We start from the raw sequence: 20,921 nt of genomic DNA, 5'->3' as shown, positions 1-20,921 counted from the left end.
GTGATGAAATGCCGCATAACAGATACAATCCACAAGGATGAGGTGCATTGTTAGTTGGTAGTCATAGCAAGAAAAAAATTTGTACATCTGTTTGAGTCATCAGATATCAATGAGTGAGCCTAGTGTGCCCCATTCGCAAACAGCAGATAATAATCTACTTGCAACGGAATATTTCTGCATGAGAAGATTCACAGTGAAACACTGTTCTTGGGTGAAGTCTATTTCATGGTAGCAACTAACTCACTCTGCCACATCATGAACTGCCCTCTTCAGGAAACAGTCAAGTTCATTAGAAGCAATGCAACTAGTAAAAGGAGACTGAAAACAAGCCTCTTTTTCCACACTATCTGCGTGCTCATTGCCTGAAATTCCTATGTGGCTGGGAATCCAGCAGAAGGTCCTAGTCATTTGTGAAATGACACACTGAATCTCACCAACAGAGTGTATGGATGGAGTATACATCACTAATTGCCTGAAAGGCACTCAGGAATCTGAGCAAACAAGAACATGTCAAAATTTTGGGCTAACCGACATAAGGCCTTACTAACAGCATATAGTTCTGCAATGAAAAAAAACTGATGATGCTAGGAAGATATGTATGTTCTGTTGCCAACCACAAAACCACAACCAACGGAATAAAAGTTTCTAGAGCCATCCATATAAACTGTAATATCAGGATTCATGCTATTTATAATAACATAAAATTAATTTTGCATTCATTTGTACTGGTTTATTAGTACTGACAAAGATCAAAGCAGAAATTAATGAGAGAAGACTGCCAAGGAAGGTAATAACATTGAGCAAAGGACTGGAGGCTAGAGCTGAGAAAAAGCATTGAGCTCTGATGCCTAGCAGAGTAGTAGACCTCGGCTGTTCCTAGTATCGATTAGTATACTGGTTCAAGAATACCACATCAAATGTTGGATGAACTGGTAGCAATTTAATGCGAGCCAAATAGGAGCATATCATTTGCTTCTGTCTGTTACAAAAAATGGTTCACCACTGTTCACCAGCAGACTATGGAGCTAAAGCAAAAAACACCCCTGGCTAGACGGATGAATGAATGAAGGACTGCACTGAGGATTTTTAATGTGGTGGCCTGCGCCAATGAATAAGCCACAAAACCACAGTCTAATCAGGAAAGGACTAGAACTCAGTAGAAGTGCAGCATGCATACATGATCAGCTCCCCAACAGGTATTAGATAAAACCTTCAGCATGTCTTAACATTTTTAGACATTTTATCTTCAGCTCCTTCAAATGTGTTATTCATATTAGTCATTGGTGTAACCACATTTCTAGAAATCTAACCCACGTGCATGCCTAAACTGGCTTACCATGTAAATACAGTTGAGGGTCAATTAACATGTCCCCTCAACCAGGAAAATGCAAAAGCAAATGCACTTCATTTTTTCTGGGGAACGTGAATACAGTAGATTTACACCAAAATTCTTAAATAGGTTATTGCATTTCGAAGCAGCCTCTCACCAGTAGGTAACATTTTACAAGCTATGTAAATAGAAAAATCATCTACAAATAAAGAACACATAACCGGTTTTTGCATAGTTTTTTTTAACATTATTTATGGTTACTGCAAACAAAATAGCACTTAGGACACTCCCCTGAGGCACTCCATTTTCCAGTGTGAAACTTTCAGATATCATAGTTCCAACTACTGAGGAAACACCTGATAAATGCAAAGAGATTACCTTGTACACAACAGTCATGAAATGTATTTAGGATTACTCTCCTCCATGCTGTGTCGTATACCTTCTGTAAATCAAAAAATAAAGCAACCAGATGTTGACGACATAAAAATGAGTTTTGAATAGCAGCTTACAGGGTAACTTAGTCTCATCAAAACAACTTCCAATAAGTATTCTAGTATTCTGGCACAGAGAAAAAGCAATAGGGCCATGTGTTCCCATGTAGACAGGAACTACTTCACTGACAAAAATGATCAATAAATAAACACTATGCATCTTCATAACTAATTAGAAAATTTTGGATATTCTCTCATACTTCTAAATAAATTTTATAGATATAATTCTTACCTCTTTCTTTCTTCCTCAAGCTTTCTTTTTTCTTCTTCAAGTTTTTTCTTCTCTTCCTCTTGTTTCCTTTTTTCTTCTTCCTTACGTTTCTTCTCTTCTTCTTTCTTTTTCTTTTCTTCTTCCTTTCTCCTTTCTAATTCAGCTTTTTTAGCTGCTGCCTGAAAGAATGTAATTTGAATAAGTTACACAAATGTCTGAAAATTACATCTAACTAATAATAGTAACTGCTCTTTGCATTAGAAAACAATGAATTTTCAAGCTTAAGAATCTCTTAACCGTTTAGGGATAGTTAAACAAATATTTGCATACCTTTAAAAGCTTTAATAAAGTTATACTAAATTTCCTTTTTCTATCTGTTTAGAAAACATAAGAAATAATAATAAATAAGTAAGTGAAAGACTTTCCACTATATAATACAAACAAATACTTTTAGTAACTTAATAAATTATAAGTCATGAGTAAGTAACGATAAGACAGTTTATCATTGTACTATTACATTTTCTTGCTTTGCAAATTTAGTATGTGAAAAAACTGCAACCCTAATATATAAGCATATTAATATAAATAATAGTATTGATGATATTTCAGAAATTTGATAAACTATATTTTACTGTGATAATTATGAACAAACTTCCCAATATAATTATTTAACAGAACAAATGAACGATTATAAAGCAAATTAAGATGATACTAATACTAATGTTGACATCCTTTATCTTAACTGTGGACAATCCATTTGTTTTTTGTCCCAAAAAAACATAAGCTGGTTACTCTACCAATTCAAAAGAAACTGAAACTTACCCACTTGTTTCCTACATGTTTCAGGACCTTAATTTTTTATTTAAGCAGTTTACTTGGGGCAACCATTTTTGTTACGGTGCACAAACCTATTTTTTTGTGATTGTAAGGGTTGACGTAAAAAATCATTACTTAAAAACTATTGATCCTGGAAGGATGAAACAAAAAGCAATTTATTCATATTTCCCCAAAGTAAAAGATTGGTCCAGTGGTTTATTTACCTATCTCTCTTCTTTCTATGAGAAAATTACCAATAAAGTTGAACATGAAAAACAGTGAAAAAATTTCACTTTGGTAATATTTTTCAAGAGGTAGGTATGGCATGCACAGTTTGAATTATTTTTTTATACATAGGTATATGTTAGTAGTTTTACCATATATAATATTAATGGTACATACTTAACCCCTAAAGTTTTATAAATTTTTGAAAATTAATTTTTTTTTTAAGTATAAATTTTGGCTTCAAATAACTCTGATTACCAAAGTGAAATTTCACCATTTTTCATGTTAAACTTTAATGGTAATTTTCTCATAGAAAGATGAGAGATAGGTAAATAAGCCACTGGATCAATCTTTTACCTTGAGAAAGTATGAATAAATTGCTATTTGTTTCATCTTTCCAGGATCAATAGTTTTTTGGTAATGATTTTTTCCGTAAACTCTTAACACAAGCTGCTACAGGTAAACTGCTTAAATAAAAAATTTAAAAAAGATATTTTTAAGGTCCTGAGACATGTAGGAAACAAGTGGGTAAGTTTCAGTTTTTTTCCAATTGGTCAAGCAACCACCCTTGGGTAACTTAAAATGGATTGACCCTTATTGAACAAATACTATACTAGACAACTAGTGTTTTCTTGTGATAAATATTACTAATGCTTAATGATAACACAATTTACATCATTATTTTTTAAAACATAAATATAAAGCGAAGCAAGAATTTTTCACTGAAAAAAAAAAAGAAAGAAGAAAATATATTTACTGTTCATTAATAAGAAGTGAATAAGTCATTTTTTCCAGAGACTGAACAGAGTAAAAAGTGAGTCAACAGTAAAGTTTTTAAACAACTTTGATTATCTATTATTGAGAAGAAAAAGAAATTTTACAATTTTCATTTAACTACTTTTTTTATTTACAAGGTAAAAAAAAATCATTTTATCTCTTACCAAATACCATGGTATGCTTTAAGGTTAGAAATTAGAAGTTCTGGCTTCATCTGGTATACAGCCACCAGACAGGAAATAGTTTATAAATTAGTTCACAAGCAGTTTCCCTACTACACACTAAGGGCAAACTGGCCGTAGAGCCAGTACTTGATAACAGTGAACTATTTTGATGGGTAGATTGTTTATGAGTATGCCAGGCATATTCATAAGAATAATTTACTGTCTCAGAACACTCACAATAGTTTACTGTCTTGAACACGATTCAATATCTTTCATTAAGTACCTTCTAGTATGTACAAACATAACTATTAAGTCCCAAATTTCAGAAAAAGCTAAAATAAATTGATAAAAAAATATTTTGGTCCACAAAAAAATACATGAATAGAACAATGGAACAATAGATTTACCTCTTTCCTTTTGGCTTCTTCTTCTTCCTTCTTACGCTTTCTTTCTGCTGCTTCTTCCTCTTCTTTACGTTTTCTTTCTGCTTCTTCTTCTTCTTCAGCCCTTTTTCGCCTTTTCCTTTCCTCTTCTGCAGCCGCCAACTCTTTTAATTTCTTTAATTTCGCTTCTTCTTGCTGTTTCCTGTAAACAACATTATTACTTAAATGCTTCAGTTATTCAATACAAATCGGACTAAATTTCATAAAATTAGCAAATGGTGTGAGTAAAAGGTATAAAAACATTAACTAAAAAAAAAGGAGAAGTTATAAAATAAACACTAATAATTCTAACTTTTTATTAAAATTGGACTTGGAAATGTTTGATATTTTTTGACTAACCTTAACTCTTCTTTTTTTCTTGCTTCTTCAGCACGCTGTTCCTCCTACAACAATAAATCATTCTTATTAATTTGTAAAGTTACAATATTATCAAATCTCAATTTTAAAAGAAAAGTTAATTTTATTTCTAAGTAATCTGTGGTCATAAAAAAAATGAGTTACTAAAATTATTCACATCTAGATGAATTAACCTTAATTTAAGAACCTTATTAAAGCTGTCAGCAAAGGCTGTAAGATTTGTAAAAAGTTTGACAGAAAAAAATATGGAAAACACAAATTAGAGGACTTTTACTACAAAAAGTCAGTGTACAATGTGTGAAGTAGAATTTAAAACCAAAACAAAACTTTTTGTTTATTAAAATCTACAATAAGTCAGCAGGTATAAAATTCATGTTACTGTGAATTACTATAATTTTTTAAAAATAAATAAACAGTTAATCTGAATTCTTTACATACAATTACCAGATTATTTCACTTTCACATGAATAAAATGATGCTTAAAATAGCTCATAATTTTTCTTAACCAACAAATTTTAATTTCTAACTTATAAATGATTTAGTTTTATTCTTTTATATTAAAATACTGAGGTTCTAGACAAATATTTTTACTATTTCTGTCTGCAATCATAGGCATGCAAATAAAATGTAGGTATTAATGAGCTAGTATGAGTATTCATGAGCTAGTAGCGTCCATAATCTCATCATAAAAGAGATTTCAATAATGCAGCTGGTTGCAAAAACAGCTGACACCACAGTTGTGATCTATGGGAAAAGTGAAACGTATAAAAACTTAACAATCCATTAATGCAAAACTAGCAAAAAAGTAAAGCCCTTAAAAAATGGATTGGACTATTGTACAATAGAAATGTAGGTTTTCCTATACAAATTTCCTTTAGAAAGGCAATTTAGAAAAGGCTTTAGAAAACCAAAAAATTATTTAATGTAATTTCATGTTCACATTAAAGTTGCTCCTGTATCCTAAGGCAAAGAGGTGTGTGTGTGTGTGTGTGTGTGTGTGTGTGTGTGTGTATCAGTCAAGTAAAGAACATATAGAAAGAACTTTTTTATCTTGTTTCATAAATGGACTTCATACTCAAATGATGCATGTGGATAAAACAAAATGCTTGAAGCTAACTATAGATGCATGCTGCAGCTTTTGGTGAATTCAGTTAAAGCAAAATATAAAAATATAGATAACAGTAGGATTTACAAACATATGAATTTTTCTCTTTAAAAAATATTTTCTGCTTATATTGATATAACCATTGTTCAATAACCATCATCAGTAACAGAAGTAATTACTCTTGGCTTTATATCAGGGATATACTGCTGAGAAATATTGTCTCCTTATTTCTTAATTCTGCTCCTTATCTAATAAATTTCATATGTAATTTCAGTAATTCAAGGCACAAATCTAATACTCTTCTTACCTTTGGAGTGAAGCCCTGTCCTTTTAAGTTTTTTGAGTCTACCAAATTTATGAAAATCAGATTGTGACAAATCCAAACTAACATGGGTATAAAAAAACACTTCTTAATTATGATCTTTTTTAAAAATTTAAAGATTTAGATCCTTTTTGATTTTTCATCTTACACCAAAGGTACTATTTTCATTATATTTAATGATATAAGCTTATTCATAAAAGAATTACTACAATTTTTTCAAAAGTCATTAGTTTTTATGATTTTATAATTCATTAAACTGATGCTGTAATTTTGAAACGACCATTTCATATCATCCTACAATCAATGTTCAAATATAAACAGTGAATCATATGTTTATGATGTTCTATGCACACTAATATATTTACACAAATTTTCTTAAATTCATTTCTTATTACATCCATTCTTCTCAGAAATATTGTTTCTTAGATTCATACATATTCAGTTTCATTTTTGCAAATTTGGGGATGAAAAATCTTACATAAAAAAATTGATCAAAACCAAGTTTTATATGAACAGAGCGCTTCCTACAGCCACATACAGTAAAAGCACAAATTAGACAGTAAAAATAAAACTGGTCAAATTCTGTGAACAATAGCTATCAAAGCATACATTAAACAATGCTGCCATCTTAAAAATAAAATATATTTTACATTATTTTTTTAAGTTTTACATATTAGTCAGTTTTAGTTTTTAATTACTGAAAATTTTTTGCATTTGAAGTTAGCCTAGTATCTTTCCAATACTCAATCTAATTTTATAGGTGGTAGTTGTTGATAACTGGGTATTTGTAGAATACCTTCTTCCCTATAAACTCTCAATGACTGCACAACTTGTGAACTGATGCTACCCAAGACAGAAAAAAGAAATAAACATTTTGCAATATTTCACTGAATATCCAAAGACTATTTAACTCCTTGACAACAACAAATGCCTAGTATAGTCAAAGCAGTAGAAATGACTTTAAAGGAAATCTTCATAAATGTATTATACCAGGCTGTCTTTCCTTGTCAATACATGCAAAATAGTTATTAAATGAATAATAAAGGAATATTAGGAATTCAAGAAAAGAAAAAGTATAAGCTATTTTAGCTTAAATAACTTTACTAACTCAAAGTGTAGATTTACATTTTAATAGGAGACTTGACTTAACCAAAAAGTCAGGTCAGACACTGTTTGGCATTTTTTAAAAGCTCTCAGATACAATTCTCTGGGCAGTTTCATACAGAATTATCATCTCAATGAAAAGTCAATAAGAAAATGTTTTGCCTCTTCTTTATTAGAGGCTGTCCCATACAATTCCTACAGAATCTATCTAATAAAAACTAATTATCCAAGAATGATTAGTTTACTATATAGATCCATCTCAATATGTAAAATCTATTAGGAAAATTTACTTGTACAACACCTACACAGCATCTAAAAAACAAGTACTACAATTGTGAAAAGTGCTGATTATTATCTTCAAGAAAGTTGTTACTGTCATGAATCCATTATTAATGGGTGATAGTCTTTAACATATAATAGTTCAAATACAAATACAAGACATAAATAAATAAAAGATTCAAAATATAATGTAAAGAAGAAAACAATATAAATTATAAGAAAAGCTAATCCCCTTCTACAGGAATGCCGCTGAGATTTGCACATTCTGCTTATTAGCAACAGTATTACTTGATATGATAACATCTGTGATACACCCATCTTCACACTGGTTCTTCAAAATTTTTATTTAATATTTCACTTTTTTGTCATGTTTTAAGAAAAAATGTAAAACATTAGAAAAACCATGTTTACAATGCAAAGCAAGAAACTGATTACATTTTCTGATAAAAAATTCCTGTTATTTTATTGGTATTGTTAGCAAGAAGAAACATCAAGAATTTTTCGCATTTTAGGGCTCTAGTTTTAATTTATTTTTTCATTTGACTACCTGGAAATAAGTAATTACATAGATTGAGGTACTTCACGAACTGGGAGAGAAATTGCATACAAGAAACTACAGCATTAAAGAGAAATATATTCTAACAGGTTTTTGCTAGACAACCAAAAACGATTTTTATAAAAAATTCATTGTATCCACCATACAGAAATGTTTCATGCTATCTTTATATTCCTACACATAGTGTAAAATGGATTCAACGGTGCACTGTAAAAAGTACACTGATATCTGTTTATGTAGCTGTCAATGTATCCAAATACAGTCTCTGTAAAAATAATGTAACAGGAGAGAGAAACAACTAATGAAAAATGCAGTCTACATTTCTACAAAGTTAAGGTAGAGGTGATACAATAAAAAAAAGTTCAACAAATTGTTATAGATTGATTATAAACGAAAGATTAAAAAGTTACATCCATGTTGAAAATACATTCAGTTTAAGTTAACCATAAATCAATCTTCAATAGGGTATTAGGATAAGAGAGACATTAAAAACATCTTAAAGGGTAAAATTTTAGCAACGTTAATAATAATGAATCTGAACAAGCAGATCAAACATAATTAGCATTTATAACAGCAATTTCAGGATCATTCACTAAGTATCCAGAAAAGCAGAGGAACTTTAGAACAGAGGCCTACCAGATTCACAAAATAGAGAAGACAAAAACAAAAGGAGCTTAAAAAATTCATCACACACAACATTATAAGAATAGAAACTAAAATGTGAATGTTATAATTTCTACAAAAGTTTTGGTAACTAATACAGGTCAACAATGAAAATGTTGTTTGAAAAGTAATAACTGATTCTTATAGATTTTTTATGTTGGCTTCAGGAAAAATAATCAAAAAATTCCCTCATGTACCATTTTTTCAATAAATAAATTATTTTAATATTCTCAAAATTGAAAATCAATATATTTTATTTATAAAATGTTGAATAAAAAGTTAGGCCTGTGTTAATATTTTTGATACTTTATTGTTAGTTTGATTATATGGAATGAATACAAATAGTGTTCATAATTTTGGTTTGATACATTAAGATGAGTGACTAATAAAATTATTAATTAGAATGACTTCATGAGTAATTTTTGTCAGGCTATTAGCTAAGTTGATGACTCACTCATTCCTACTCCCTTTCACTCTACTAAAATAAAATAAATCAGTTACAATTAGAACATTATGTGTTGTAAGGTTTTGTTATTGTTAAATAGTTTTCTAAACCTTCTATATTGTTTTACTTTTATTTCATGTTTTGAAGTTATTTTATTTGTTGTCCTTGTGTTTTTATATTTCTAAATGGCTTTAAAGCGTTCTTTTAATTCACTTAATAAGTTCTTTTACATTTGCGGAGAGTTTGTGGTGAAGAAACAGCAAAGAAATATAAGACTTGTTAAAAAAAGTTTGCTATGCCTATTTTGGGGTAAAACTTGGTAACCAAGATAAAATGTGGACCCTTTCTTTTGTTTTGTTTACTTGTGTGGAAGTGCTACGCAAATGGACAAAAGATAAGAAAAAGTATTTTTGGTTTGGAGTACCAATGATCTGGAAAGAACCAAAAAATCACAGTGGTGATTGCTACTTTTAAGTTCTTGTTATGTACAAGAGTTCAATATAGAGAATAAGAAAGAAATTGTGTATCCAAATTTTTATTAGGCAATACACCTTGTACCTCACAGCCTGTACCTGTACCTTCAATTCCAGAAAACTAGAAGATATATTGAACAACTCCAAAGCAGAGTCACAGGATAATGATGATGTTAATTTTATTTCTGGTAGTTCCAAACCACAACTTTTTTCACAGTATGAAGTGAATGACTTGGTCAGAGATGTAAGTCTTCCTAAAAATTTAGCAGAACTTTTAGGATCTAGATCAAAAGAAAGAAATGTACAGGCTCCTGGCACTTCTTTCTCATTGTACAGAAACAGAGAAAAGGTCTTTACTCCATACTTTTTTGAAGATGGAAGATTAATTTATTTTAACAATGTTCCTGGTGTAACGGAGCAGTTGAACATAAAAGTGTGATGTGAATGAATGGAGGCTGTGTATATATTCGTTCAAAAGAAGCATCAAAGTTATTATTCTTCATAGTGACAACAAATATGCTTCAGTGTCAGTAGGACATTCCATGTATCTAAAAGAATGCTATGGGAATTTAGAATTAGTTCTGTCTAAACTGAAATGTTGTGATCATGAATGGATAATATGTGATGACTTAAAAATAATTTCTATGCTTCTTGGGCAGCAGGGAAGATAACCAAGTCTCCCTGCTTCTTATGAATTGGGACAGCCAGGGGAAGAAAGAACATTGGACCAGAGAAGAATGGCTGTGTAGAGTATTATTAGGACCTGGAAGCAAAAATTTAATACGGAAAAGTTTGGTTGATCCACAGAAAGCCTCCTACGTCCGCTTCACATTTAACTGGGACTGATGAAACAATTTATAAAGGCTTTATCTAAAGAAGGAGAATGCTTTATACCATACATTTGCATGTACATATTACATATGTATGGCATATGTATGCCATACATTTCCTCAACAGTCAGAAGCCAAAGTGAATAAAGGTGTTTTCACTGGTCTAGATATTCATAAACTTTTTAAAGATGAAATCTTTCAAACCAAAACAGAGGGCATTGAAAAAAAAGCAAGTAAAGCATTTAAGTGTAAAGAAATTTCTTGGAAACAATAAGGATCCAAATATTTACTGTATACTGGAAAACATGCTAATGAAATTCCAAGACTTTGGTTGTTCAATGAGCTTGAAGGTACATTTGCATTCTCATATTCATTACTTTCCCGAGAATCTTGGTGCTGTAAGTGAAGAACAGGATGAAAGATTTCTCTAAGATATAAAGGAAATGGAACGCAGATATCAGGGAAGGTGGAATGTGAACATGATTTCTGACTACTGTTGGTGCATCCATAGAGGTTGGTTGATACGCAACCTGACTACAACAGAAAATGTAGCCTGAGAAGTACTGAAAGGAAAAGAAACAGGCAGTACAAGTCTTCACAGAGGCAAAAAAAATGTACAAAAATCCAATCTTAAAGTCCTATTACTTTTTTATAAAAAGTTTGCTATGAGAAATACATATACAATATGCCTTTTTTCCATTTTTTTTTTAATATTGTGAAAAATTCTTACATGAAAAACAAAAATGATGGCCATATTCGAAATCAGTGCACAAGATAACATAGAAATCAGTTAGCAGATTACAAACAACTTTCACATTCCTTAATTTTGTTGACCTGTGTAATTTATCAAAAATAAAAAAGTACTACAAGTGTAAATTGTCAAAGTAACTAAAAACTAAAGAAAAAAATACCAATACAGTAAAATCAAAACTAAAATAAAAAATTTACAGTTAAATAAGAACAAAATGCATTTAATAATTGATAACTTAAAAACAAAACATTCTAAAAATGTTCATTACATACTTATCAAAATATAAAAAATAAAATAATTCTAACCAAAATTTCTTGCTCAGTCTTCATTTTTGGCTGAACATCACCCCACAATGGAGGTAAGGCTGCCCAGTTAGTTAAATGCTGTGTAGTTGCAGCAGGATTGGGCCCATTCCAAACACTCTCTACCTGCTATAAATGAACTATTATCATTATCAGCTAAAAATACAGATAAAAAAATGAATGAATAATTTTTGTATTCATAACCCACAGCAAAATAAACTTTAAACATATTTTTCAAAGCCTATGTGCGAATAAAACCATAGATCTAAAATATGTCATTACAGCACGTGCAATTTTACTTTTATTAACGTAAATTAATAATGCATTAATAAACATTATTAATGCATTTATAAACATTTTTTAAAAAATCTGAAAAATTATCTGATCTATATGCATTTATATATAGAAAACTGTTCTTCTAGCCTGAAGTAGTTGAACAAATTTTTATTGTATAGAGCAGCACCAGTATTTTCCCAGAAAGCATATGTACTAATCTTCCATTCAAAACAAATTTTGTTAAGAGTTGTTGGGCCCAGCTAAAGAGTTAAGAGTTAAGAGTGTTTTTGCCCAGCTAAATTTATTCTGATCTTTGAAATGGATCATGTTACATATTTTACATGCTCTTATCCTGCTTACAATGTTGTGTATAACACAAGCACTATAAAGGAAAAAAAAAATCTCTACATGACTGAAATCTCTAGTTCAGTTTCTCTACACAACATATATTTAAAGATTTCTACATTAAGGGTAGTCTTATTTTTTGCTTCTTCAATTTAAAATCTGCTCTAAAATTGAACTATCATAAAAACTGGACACCACTGTACACCATTTTTTTATCTTTTGATTTAAGACACAGCATATTTTATAAGATTTCCATAAAAGTTCACCTGTTATTTTTAACCCCTGACCATAGCTAAGCATAAAAAGGAGTATATGTTTCACCTGTACTGTGTATGTTCACAATTTTCTTGATACCTGTTGTAGCTATTGACTTGGTTCTTTCACAAAATTATTTGTCATGTTCCTCTGAAGATTTTGAGCCACTTATGTCATAAATCTATAAAATTGCTAATTTTATTTTACAATTCATTCATATATATATATATTTTTTTTTTTAAATACTCAGCGTTAATTTAAAAAACCCCTGACTTCCCATCTTAAGTTTTCAGCATCTACACCACTTCTTGTTAAGTACAGGAGGTATACAACACATTATAAGAGGTTAATTTTTACTTTTATCTCAAGCAAATATAAACATGATTCTTAAATAAGTTCCACTGAAACACAATTAAGATGATAATGTGTATTTGAGCATCTAAGTTACAAATGAGTCAGTAGCTGACTCAAAGTGTCCCAATGCTGAATAACTGTTACTTGTTTGATAAATCAATTAACTGTCATTAAATTAACAATAAGTACAAAATATGAACAACAGATATTGCCATGCCTATACATACGGCATATACCTCTTCAGTGTAGTTACTGATCCACAATTATTTATGAAAATAAAAAAACAGCACACTCTCACGGAAACAAATTTAAAAAAATGGCTGTTACAACTGCCATGTGGTTAAAAATTATATTATGTATGATACATTGTAATTTACATACAGTTCATATTATAAGCATAAAATACAAGGTGTTCAACTTAACAGAAGCCCCATCACTTAGTTTAGTATATAAATAATAGTTTATTGGCAAATATTTACATAATAATTTACAGAAGTTGTTGAAAATGATGTCCATTCACTTCAATGAACTTGTCAACACATTTGACAATGTTCCTAGGTACTCATGTAATACCCTGTCTCTTTCCTGGATGGTATTTGTAATGTTTTTCTTCATTCCTGCAGGGTGTGTGAACTGCTCCTATAAACAGTTTCTTTTAAAAAACCCCTCAGAAAGAAGTCTTGACTAGTCACATCAGGGGATTTTGATGGCCATAATCCTTTGGAAATTATTATTCCACAAAAAAAAAAAAGAGTAGCATCTCCATATTAGAGCAAGCTGTATGGCAAGAGGTGCTGTCCAGTTACAACCAGCAGTCACACTCATCCTCTTGCAGTTAGGTATTAAACTGTTAGATAATTTCATATTATTTGTCACCTTGAAACCACACACCACAGGCCTATTTTTTGTGACTGTATGGAAAATTAAAAGAAAATGTGCGGGTTTCAGTATCCCAGGTCCGGTAGTGTAGTTCTGACTATTAACATACCCACCAAGGTAAAACCACACTTAACTGATGAAAAACATTTGATATAAAATGATCTCTAATGAAGTTCTTGACATACATTAGTGAATTCTTTTAGCATAATCAACATTAGTTAGTTCTTGAAAAACCTGCATTTGATACGAATAAAATTTCGGCCTTCCCCTCACTGCAGTGTGGGCTGAATCTAGTAAAATGTTTTATTTCCGCCTTAGTCTCTGCAAATATTTATGAGAAAATCTTCTAACTGCCACTTTAATGTCCTGTATGACCTGTGTCATTAAAATTGACCTGGGTCAAGCACATTTCTTGTCTAAAAATATAATAAATAAGTTTATAAATAAATAAATAAGTAATAATACTTTTCACTGGTGCTTCCTTTTCAAATTTCTCCCTGAAGTTTGTCTGATATGCAATATGAAATTTCAGTTGTAATTTTTCATCACAAATACACCAGTTAACCACATTTTAACAAACAAAAGTACATGATTATGCAACCTTGTTCATAAGTCAATGCTTGATATAGACTGGTAAAACTCAAATATGCAGACAATATACATTCCTCCTCACTCCAGCTCGACATGTAACAATTTCCACATTATTTTACCCCATCTTGTGTTTTAACAAAAATATAAATCTAATATAAACTATCCTGATGTGATTTTGGTAGGGTTAGCAAAAACTGTAGCTTGTGGTTCATTAAAATCACTAACACTGATTACAAGGTTTATCTTTTTTTTTAAAGAAAAGGTTTAACACATATTAGAAATTGTATTACTTTTTAGATATAATAAAACCACGAACAGAGAAACAAATTATTGTTACCTTCAAAGCCATTTTCTGAGATAGCTGACAAAGAAATGATACAACTGGATCAAAGCCACGAGCCTCCTCTTCAGTTTTTTGGGGTACAGTTTGAGGAAGAGTTCGAGGAACATTTACATTTAATAAAGGATCTGCTCCAACCTAAAGAAAAAAGTCATCTAAGATTAGCACACAAATAAAACATTCAATAAAAAATACTGATTATTTCTATTAAGAGTACAAAAACACAAAATGTGAAAATAGGCAAAAAAATGTTATACCACAGAGTTTAACAAATTGGAACTATTTTTACTAGAAAGTGACATAATAAAAAGTGGTCAATTTCAACAAATAGGGCAAAAAACCATTAATTTACACCACAATTAAAAAATTATACGATAACTGAAGCATGTAAAGCACAATTCTTACTGCTTATTTAATAATTTTTATCAATTTTCTTTTCCTTTTGGTAAATTATTCTCTTAATAAGAATGCCATGCTGGAAACAATCTGTTTGCATGTACACAGACATAGTGTTGTTTGCATCAACCCATAAAATCATATGTTGATAAAGTTTGAAATAAAAAGAAAAGATTGAAATGTTGTAAAAAGAAGAATTACACTGGTCAACTACATCCTTAATACCAAAGGAAAAATTAATTCAACATCTACAGAAGAAGTTAGAGTAAATATTATATAGTAGGAAAGAAATTATAAAACACAATAGGTAGATAACTGGGGAATGTAGTAAATATTATTAAATTAAGAGACTACTATAAACTGTAAGGGAATAAAGAATTACATTAAACAGGTAACATGATTACAGAGCAATTGCTAAGTACAAACAAGCTACTAGCATCAGGAATATAAGGGGACTGTACAAGAATGTACAGCGAGGAGAGTGACTGATCAATTTCTGGCAATTTTTGGTTCAAATCAATTTTTTGGTTCTGGAAACTGGATCAAACCAGTTCTTAGTTCTTTTATTCATGAGTACAAAAGAAACTAACACACCAACTTAATGCAAGTATTACTTTCTTATACTTACCAGCTGTGGATGGTCCTGCTGTAACTGTTGCTGTTGCTGCTGCTGTTGTTGTTGTTGTTGCTTCTGTTGTTGTTGTTGTTGCTTCTGTTGTTGTTGTTGTTGTTGCTTCTGTTGTTGTTGTTGTTGTTGTTGCTGCTGCTGCTGCTGCTGCTGCTGCTGTTGTTGTTGTTGTTGTTGGGCTTGGGCTTGTGCTTGCTGCAATTTTTGAATTAACATTGCTCCTCCAACATTATTATCTGTTGGTGGTGGTAAAGGTGCAGCAGCAACAGGAAGAGTAGGTGGTAATGTTGTTACCGTTTGGAATGAATTCTGTTCAAGACTAGCTCGCATAAGCAACTGCAACATAAAATTAAGTCTTATCAACAGGGATTATAATCATAAGAGATTAATGTAGCCCCACCCCTATGGATTGAGAGCCCAGCTATGGACAATAGGGTTATAGATTAGAGGAAAGACAATTATTATGGTTAGCCAACAAAAGGTAGCTGTGAATGTGGTAGAATTTGAGGTGTGATAGGGTGATGTCTAAGGGGGTTCACAGTACACCTAAAAAAAACAAATTAAGCCAATAATGATACTGTGCCATGGAAAAATGCTAACCACCTGTAAATAAACTGATATATCTGCATGTCGGATACTCTATAATTCAGTGAATCTCAATCTTTTTAGCTCCACAACCCCCATAGAGTAAAGAAATATATGAATATTTCACGACCCCTCAACCCCAACATAATGTAACTAGTTAAAATTATTTAGCTGCATTGATAGCGATGGAGAACATGCATGCGCTCCTTGTAATTTGGTCGCTTGCATAATATTCACTGTGAAAGCATCATGTTCGAAAGTGCATTTGATACATTTGGTCACAATAATAATAACTGATGTTTTGGTTTTTTAGTATGCAGTCACAATCTGTAACTGTATTTTTTTTTTCAATTAGATTCTTATACAAAATGGTTAAATTTGAGAAAAAATGAAGTCAGCCATCTACATCCAGTGAATCAATTGGTATAATGACAAGATTGTACAATGACAGTTATTTAAATGATGTTTTACATCATTGGATGGAAAACCACATTGCGTTGTTTGCTTTCAAGTCCTCTCCGATGAAAGCATGAAGCTATCCAAATACAACACTTGGAAACTAAACATCCTGATCACAAAAGCAAACCCTTGGAATTTTTCAAAAGAAAATCACATACTTTGAGAAATCAACAAGTTTCTTCTACGTATATATATATTAAGTAATACAGATAAAATTATACTTGAAGCATCTTATCTCATAGCATTGAGTATCTAAGATGTTCAAACACCATACAATCACAGAAAACCTTATATTGCCTGCTTAATTAATATGGACAGTGTTTTAAAAGGTATGGAAGCAAAATAAATTGAATAACATTCCACTTTCTAACGACAGTGTTAGGGATGAATCGATGACATGGCTGCCGATGTTCACAATTGGATAATTCAGCAAGTGAGTTCAAGTGAATTTTTTACTATTCAATTTGATGAATCAATACGTGGGGAAAAAATTTCTCAGTTCATATGTTTTGTGAGATATGAATGCTATAGGGACAGATCAATCAAAGAAAATATGTAGTTTTGCAAATTAATACCTGGTCATACAGCAGGACAATGTCTTTGTAATGTTTTTTATGAAGCTACTAAAAACTACAACATAGATTAGACAAAATGTAATGCAGTATGTAGTGATGGTGCAAAGAAAATAACAGTGGATGTCTGAAAAAATTAAAAGATCGTCTTATACAAAAGGTGGAATGGACACACTACTTCCTTCACAGACATGCTCGTGCCACAAAAAATATCAAACAAATTCTTTGTAAAGATGGTTAATTTTATTAAAATTCTACCATTATAGAATAGGCTGCTTGCTAAACTATGCGATGAAATGGGCAAAAAGAAAAGAAGTTAGACAGTCATCATTGAGGAAAAACCTGGTTATTGCAATTGCGAGATGAATTAATATTTTGATTAATTTTACTCAGCATGGCCCATTGGTATATGTAATATATAAAAATATAATTATAAATTATATTTTTATAATATAATTATAAATTATATTTTTATAATATAATTATAAAAAATTATAATTTTTTTTTTTTATTTTTAAATTATAATTATAATCCACTAAACTTCTAAGAGAGATTACCGTAAACGTAAAGATCAGAATACTCAATAAATACAACTCTTACTTGCTGTTCTGGAGTTAATGAATTCCAGTGTTCTGGTTGTACCATCTTAGCAGCCAAAGCATGTTGTCTGCAACAAAAACAACAATAAAATTCATAAAGTGATAACCATTCAACTATTTTTTAAAATTTGTCATGTACACATACACGCACACAAAGAGAGAGGGGACTCTCAACTATAACGTGAAATAAATCAAAATTTGTAACATTAACATTAAATGAACACTACATCCTACTAACAAAAATTAATCGGTCAATAAGCTTAACAAAAATTAAATCTTCAATAAAAATATATTTCTAAAGAAGTACATTATTTTACTTTAAATAATAAAATTTAACAAAAAAATAAATAACGTTATACTTAAATGTAACATTTAATATTTCTTTACTGAAATTTAACATTTTTAATTTTGGTAAAAAAATATTCTTATCAAGTAAAAAAAATCTAATTTATAATTATTAACACATTTGCATATGATGATTAAATATTAGGCAACAACACATCATATGGAAGAAGTGTTTGCTAATAATACTAAGGCTTTTGCAGGAAATTAACATGATACAGCATTAGCAGTGAAGTAAACAATACAATGAGTACCAAACCTGAGAAGATAGTTTTGGAAGTGTAACTGCTGATACAGAAGTGATTCTTCAACAGAATTTGGACGTGGTGTAGGTGGAACTGGAGCTGCCTCAGGCATCTGAAAATATAAATGTAAATTAAATACATAAATATTACAAATTTAATTTATTTTGTTCTAAAAATGAAAAAATATAAAATTAAATCTAATTTTCCAATAAAAACCACTAAGTCATTTTAGAGTTAAAATGAGTTATAACCCATGTTTTCTCTAAAGCACAATTATACAACATAAATTTAATTTCAAAAGAAAGAAGTATTTCTCAAAAATTTAATATTATATCCATTAAATGATAGCTCTTCAGGCTAACATTTTTCAAAAGTTTTTCAGTAATGCATAGGGGGAAAAAAGGGTTATTCTCTAAACAATTACAGTTATTTTACCTCACACTTAATGTAAAAACAGCTAGCAATTCCAACAGCCTCATGCCTGAGAACCGACTTCTTTAGTATATAAAATCTCTCTCTCTTTTTTTTTTTTTTTTTTTAGCAGGATGAAATAAAAAAACATTATCTAATAATTCAAGTAAATAAAATAATAATGATGTCGCTCTACAGAAAAATTACAATGTACTGGTTGTGAGGCTTATCGTATGTTGTAAACCCTCAGTGAATAAACTGATTGATAATAGTGGATGATAACAACAGAAGGGAAACTGCAACAATTCTTTAAAAGAAAATGGATACCGTATATTTTGTGGAATCTAAGGATTTAGATGAAGCCACAATATAAGAGTTGTTGCTCAGGAGGCGGTTCAGATTGCTGAGAGCCTCACAAGTAATGACTATTTTTTTTTGGGGGAGGGGGTGCAAATGGTGTAGGTTTCTCATAATAATTATAGTAAATACGAGGGTTATTTTTTTTTTAAGGTCCGATCAGTCACGAAATTAAAACCATAGTGAAAATAAAATATTGTTTATTTGTAACAAGTACTTACATAGTTGCAATATTTCTCCAAATAGTTGCCACTCCGATTTAGACATTTGTCGTAGCGTGGTACCAACTTTCCAATACCCTCGTCATAGAACAGAACCGCCTGTGTTTTCAGCCATGTTTCTACGCTGGTCTGCAGCTCGATGTCTGTGCCAAAATGTTGCCCTCCTAGCCAGCTTTTCATGTGAGCAAAGAGGTGAAAATCGGATGGAGCCAAGTCCGGGCTGTATGGTGGGTGATCAAACACTTCCCAACAAAAACGCTACAGGAGCTTCTTTGTTACAGCTGCAGTGTGTGGCCAAGCATTGTCATGGAGAAAGACAATGCCTGATGACATTAGATTCAGAATTCCTCTCCGCTTATTCTGAATTGCCCTTCGTAGACGTTGAAGAGTCACGCAGTATGAGGCTGCAGTGATGGTCATGCCATGTCCCATGAATTCCACCAAGAGAACTCCATTCCCAGAATACAGTAGCCAGACACTTTCTGTTGGAGAAGGTTCGCTTGAACTTCTTTGGTTTACTGGGAGAATGAGAATGCAACCACTGTTTGGATTGTTCTTTTGGTTTCTTCAATTTCAAAATGGACCCATGTCTTGTCCCCTGTGACAATTTTGTTCAAAAAATCTTCTCCTTCATTATGGTAGCGCTGGAGATATGTTAGGGAGGCGTCCATTCTCATTGCTTTGTGATGATCGGACAGCATCTTGGGAACCCATTCTGCAACAGTTTGTGATACTGAAGTCCCTCACTCACAATGGTGTAGAGAGCTGACCTTGAAATTTCAGGAAACAAATCACTTAATACAGAAATTGTGAACCGACAATTTTCTCGAATTGCCTCATCCACTCGCTCAACGAGATCATACTCAGGTCTCATAACATCTGTACCATGAGGAATACCAGCATTCCTCACACATAGTGTTTTTTAATGCAGAATCACAAGAGAACGGTTCACAGGAACATGTTTTAATCTGTTTTGCGGTATGCAGAAAATGCCAATTTTAAAGTTGTTGCAAATGTTCGCCTTATTTAGAACTACTTGTTTTCTAAAGAATATTCATCAACTTTAGTTATGTTCTTCAGAGTTAATTTTGTGCTATTTTTATTTACTTTTGTGTTGAGTATTTTTAATGTAGTAGATAACAGCTAATATTAGGCTAATGTAGCATTTTTCAAGTCATAATGTAATGTAAACTGACCTTAAAGAAATTGATAATTTAGTGATGAAAAGTTAGTGATACTTATTCTAATCTTAAGATAGTTCTAATATATACTTTAATGTGATAATACATATTCTAAGAGTAAAGGGTATTTATTAACCGTTTTTTATATTATTGAACAATTTTTTTAAAAATAGATCCTAATCTAGGTTGTAGTGGAGTTACAAACAGGAAACAGTGTAGTAAGGTATTATCAGATAATGAA

General features: G+C 31.0%; 1 protein-coding gene across 5 annotated transcripts in view; it reads right to left on the bottom strand.

Moving 5' to 3' along the window:
• LOC142319084 (uncharacterized) overlaps window positions 1–20,921 on the bottom strand; it is a 118,942-nt gene that overhangs the window by 25,420 nt on the left and 72,601 nt on the right. For 3 of the 5 annotated variants that reach the window (XM_075355963.1, XM_075355965.1, XM_075355964.1), the window contains exons 13-20: window positions 18,525–18,622; window positions 17,925–17,991; window positions 15,709–16,044; window positions 14,682–14,822; window positions 11,648–11,773; window positions 4,797–4,840; window positions 4,422–4,599; window positions 2,054–2,211 (exon numbers count right to left, since the gene is read on the bottom strand). In XM_075355963.1, coding sequence (XP_075212078.1) covers window positions 2,054–2,211; window positions 4,422–4,599; window positions 4,797–4,840; window positions 11,648–11,773; window positions 14,682–14,822; window positions 15,709–16,044; window positions 17,925–17,991; window positions 18,525–18,622 — 1,148 coding nt within the window. The remainder of the gene's footprint in view (window positions 1–2,053; window positions 2,212–4,421; window positions 4,600–4,796; window positions 4,841–11,647; window positions 11,774–14,681; window positions 14,823–15,708; window positions 16,045–17,924; window positions 17,992–18,524; window positions 18,623–20,921) is intronic. The other 2 variants (XM_075355966.1, XM_075355968.1) reach the window with 2 other exon arrangements.

The sequence above is a fragment of the Lycorma delicatula genome, chromosome 2 (genome assembly GCF_047948215.1).
Source record: "Lycorma delicatula isolate Av1 chromosome 2, ASM4794821v1, whole genome shotgun sequence".
NCBI classification, from domain to species: domain Eukaryota; kingdom Metazoa; phylum Arthropoda; class Insecta; order Hemiptera; family Fulgoridae; genus Lycorma; species Lycorma delicatula.
Note: the sequence above shows the minus strand (reverse complement) of the source record. Positions and strands in the feature narration are given on the sequence as shown.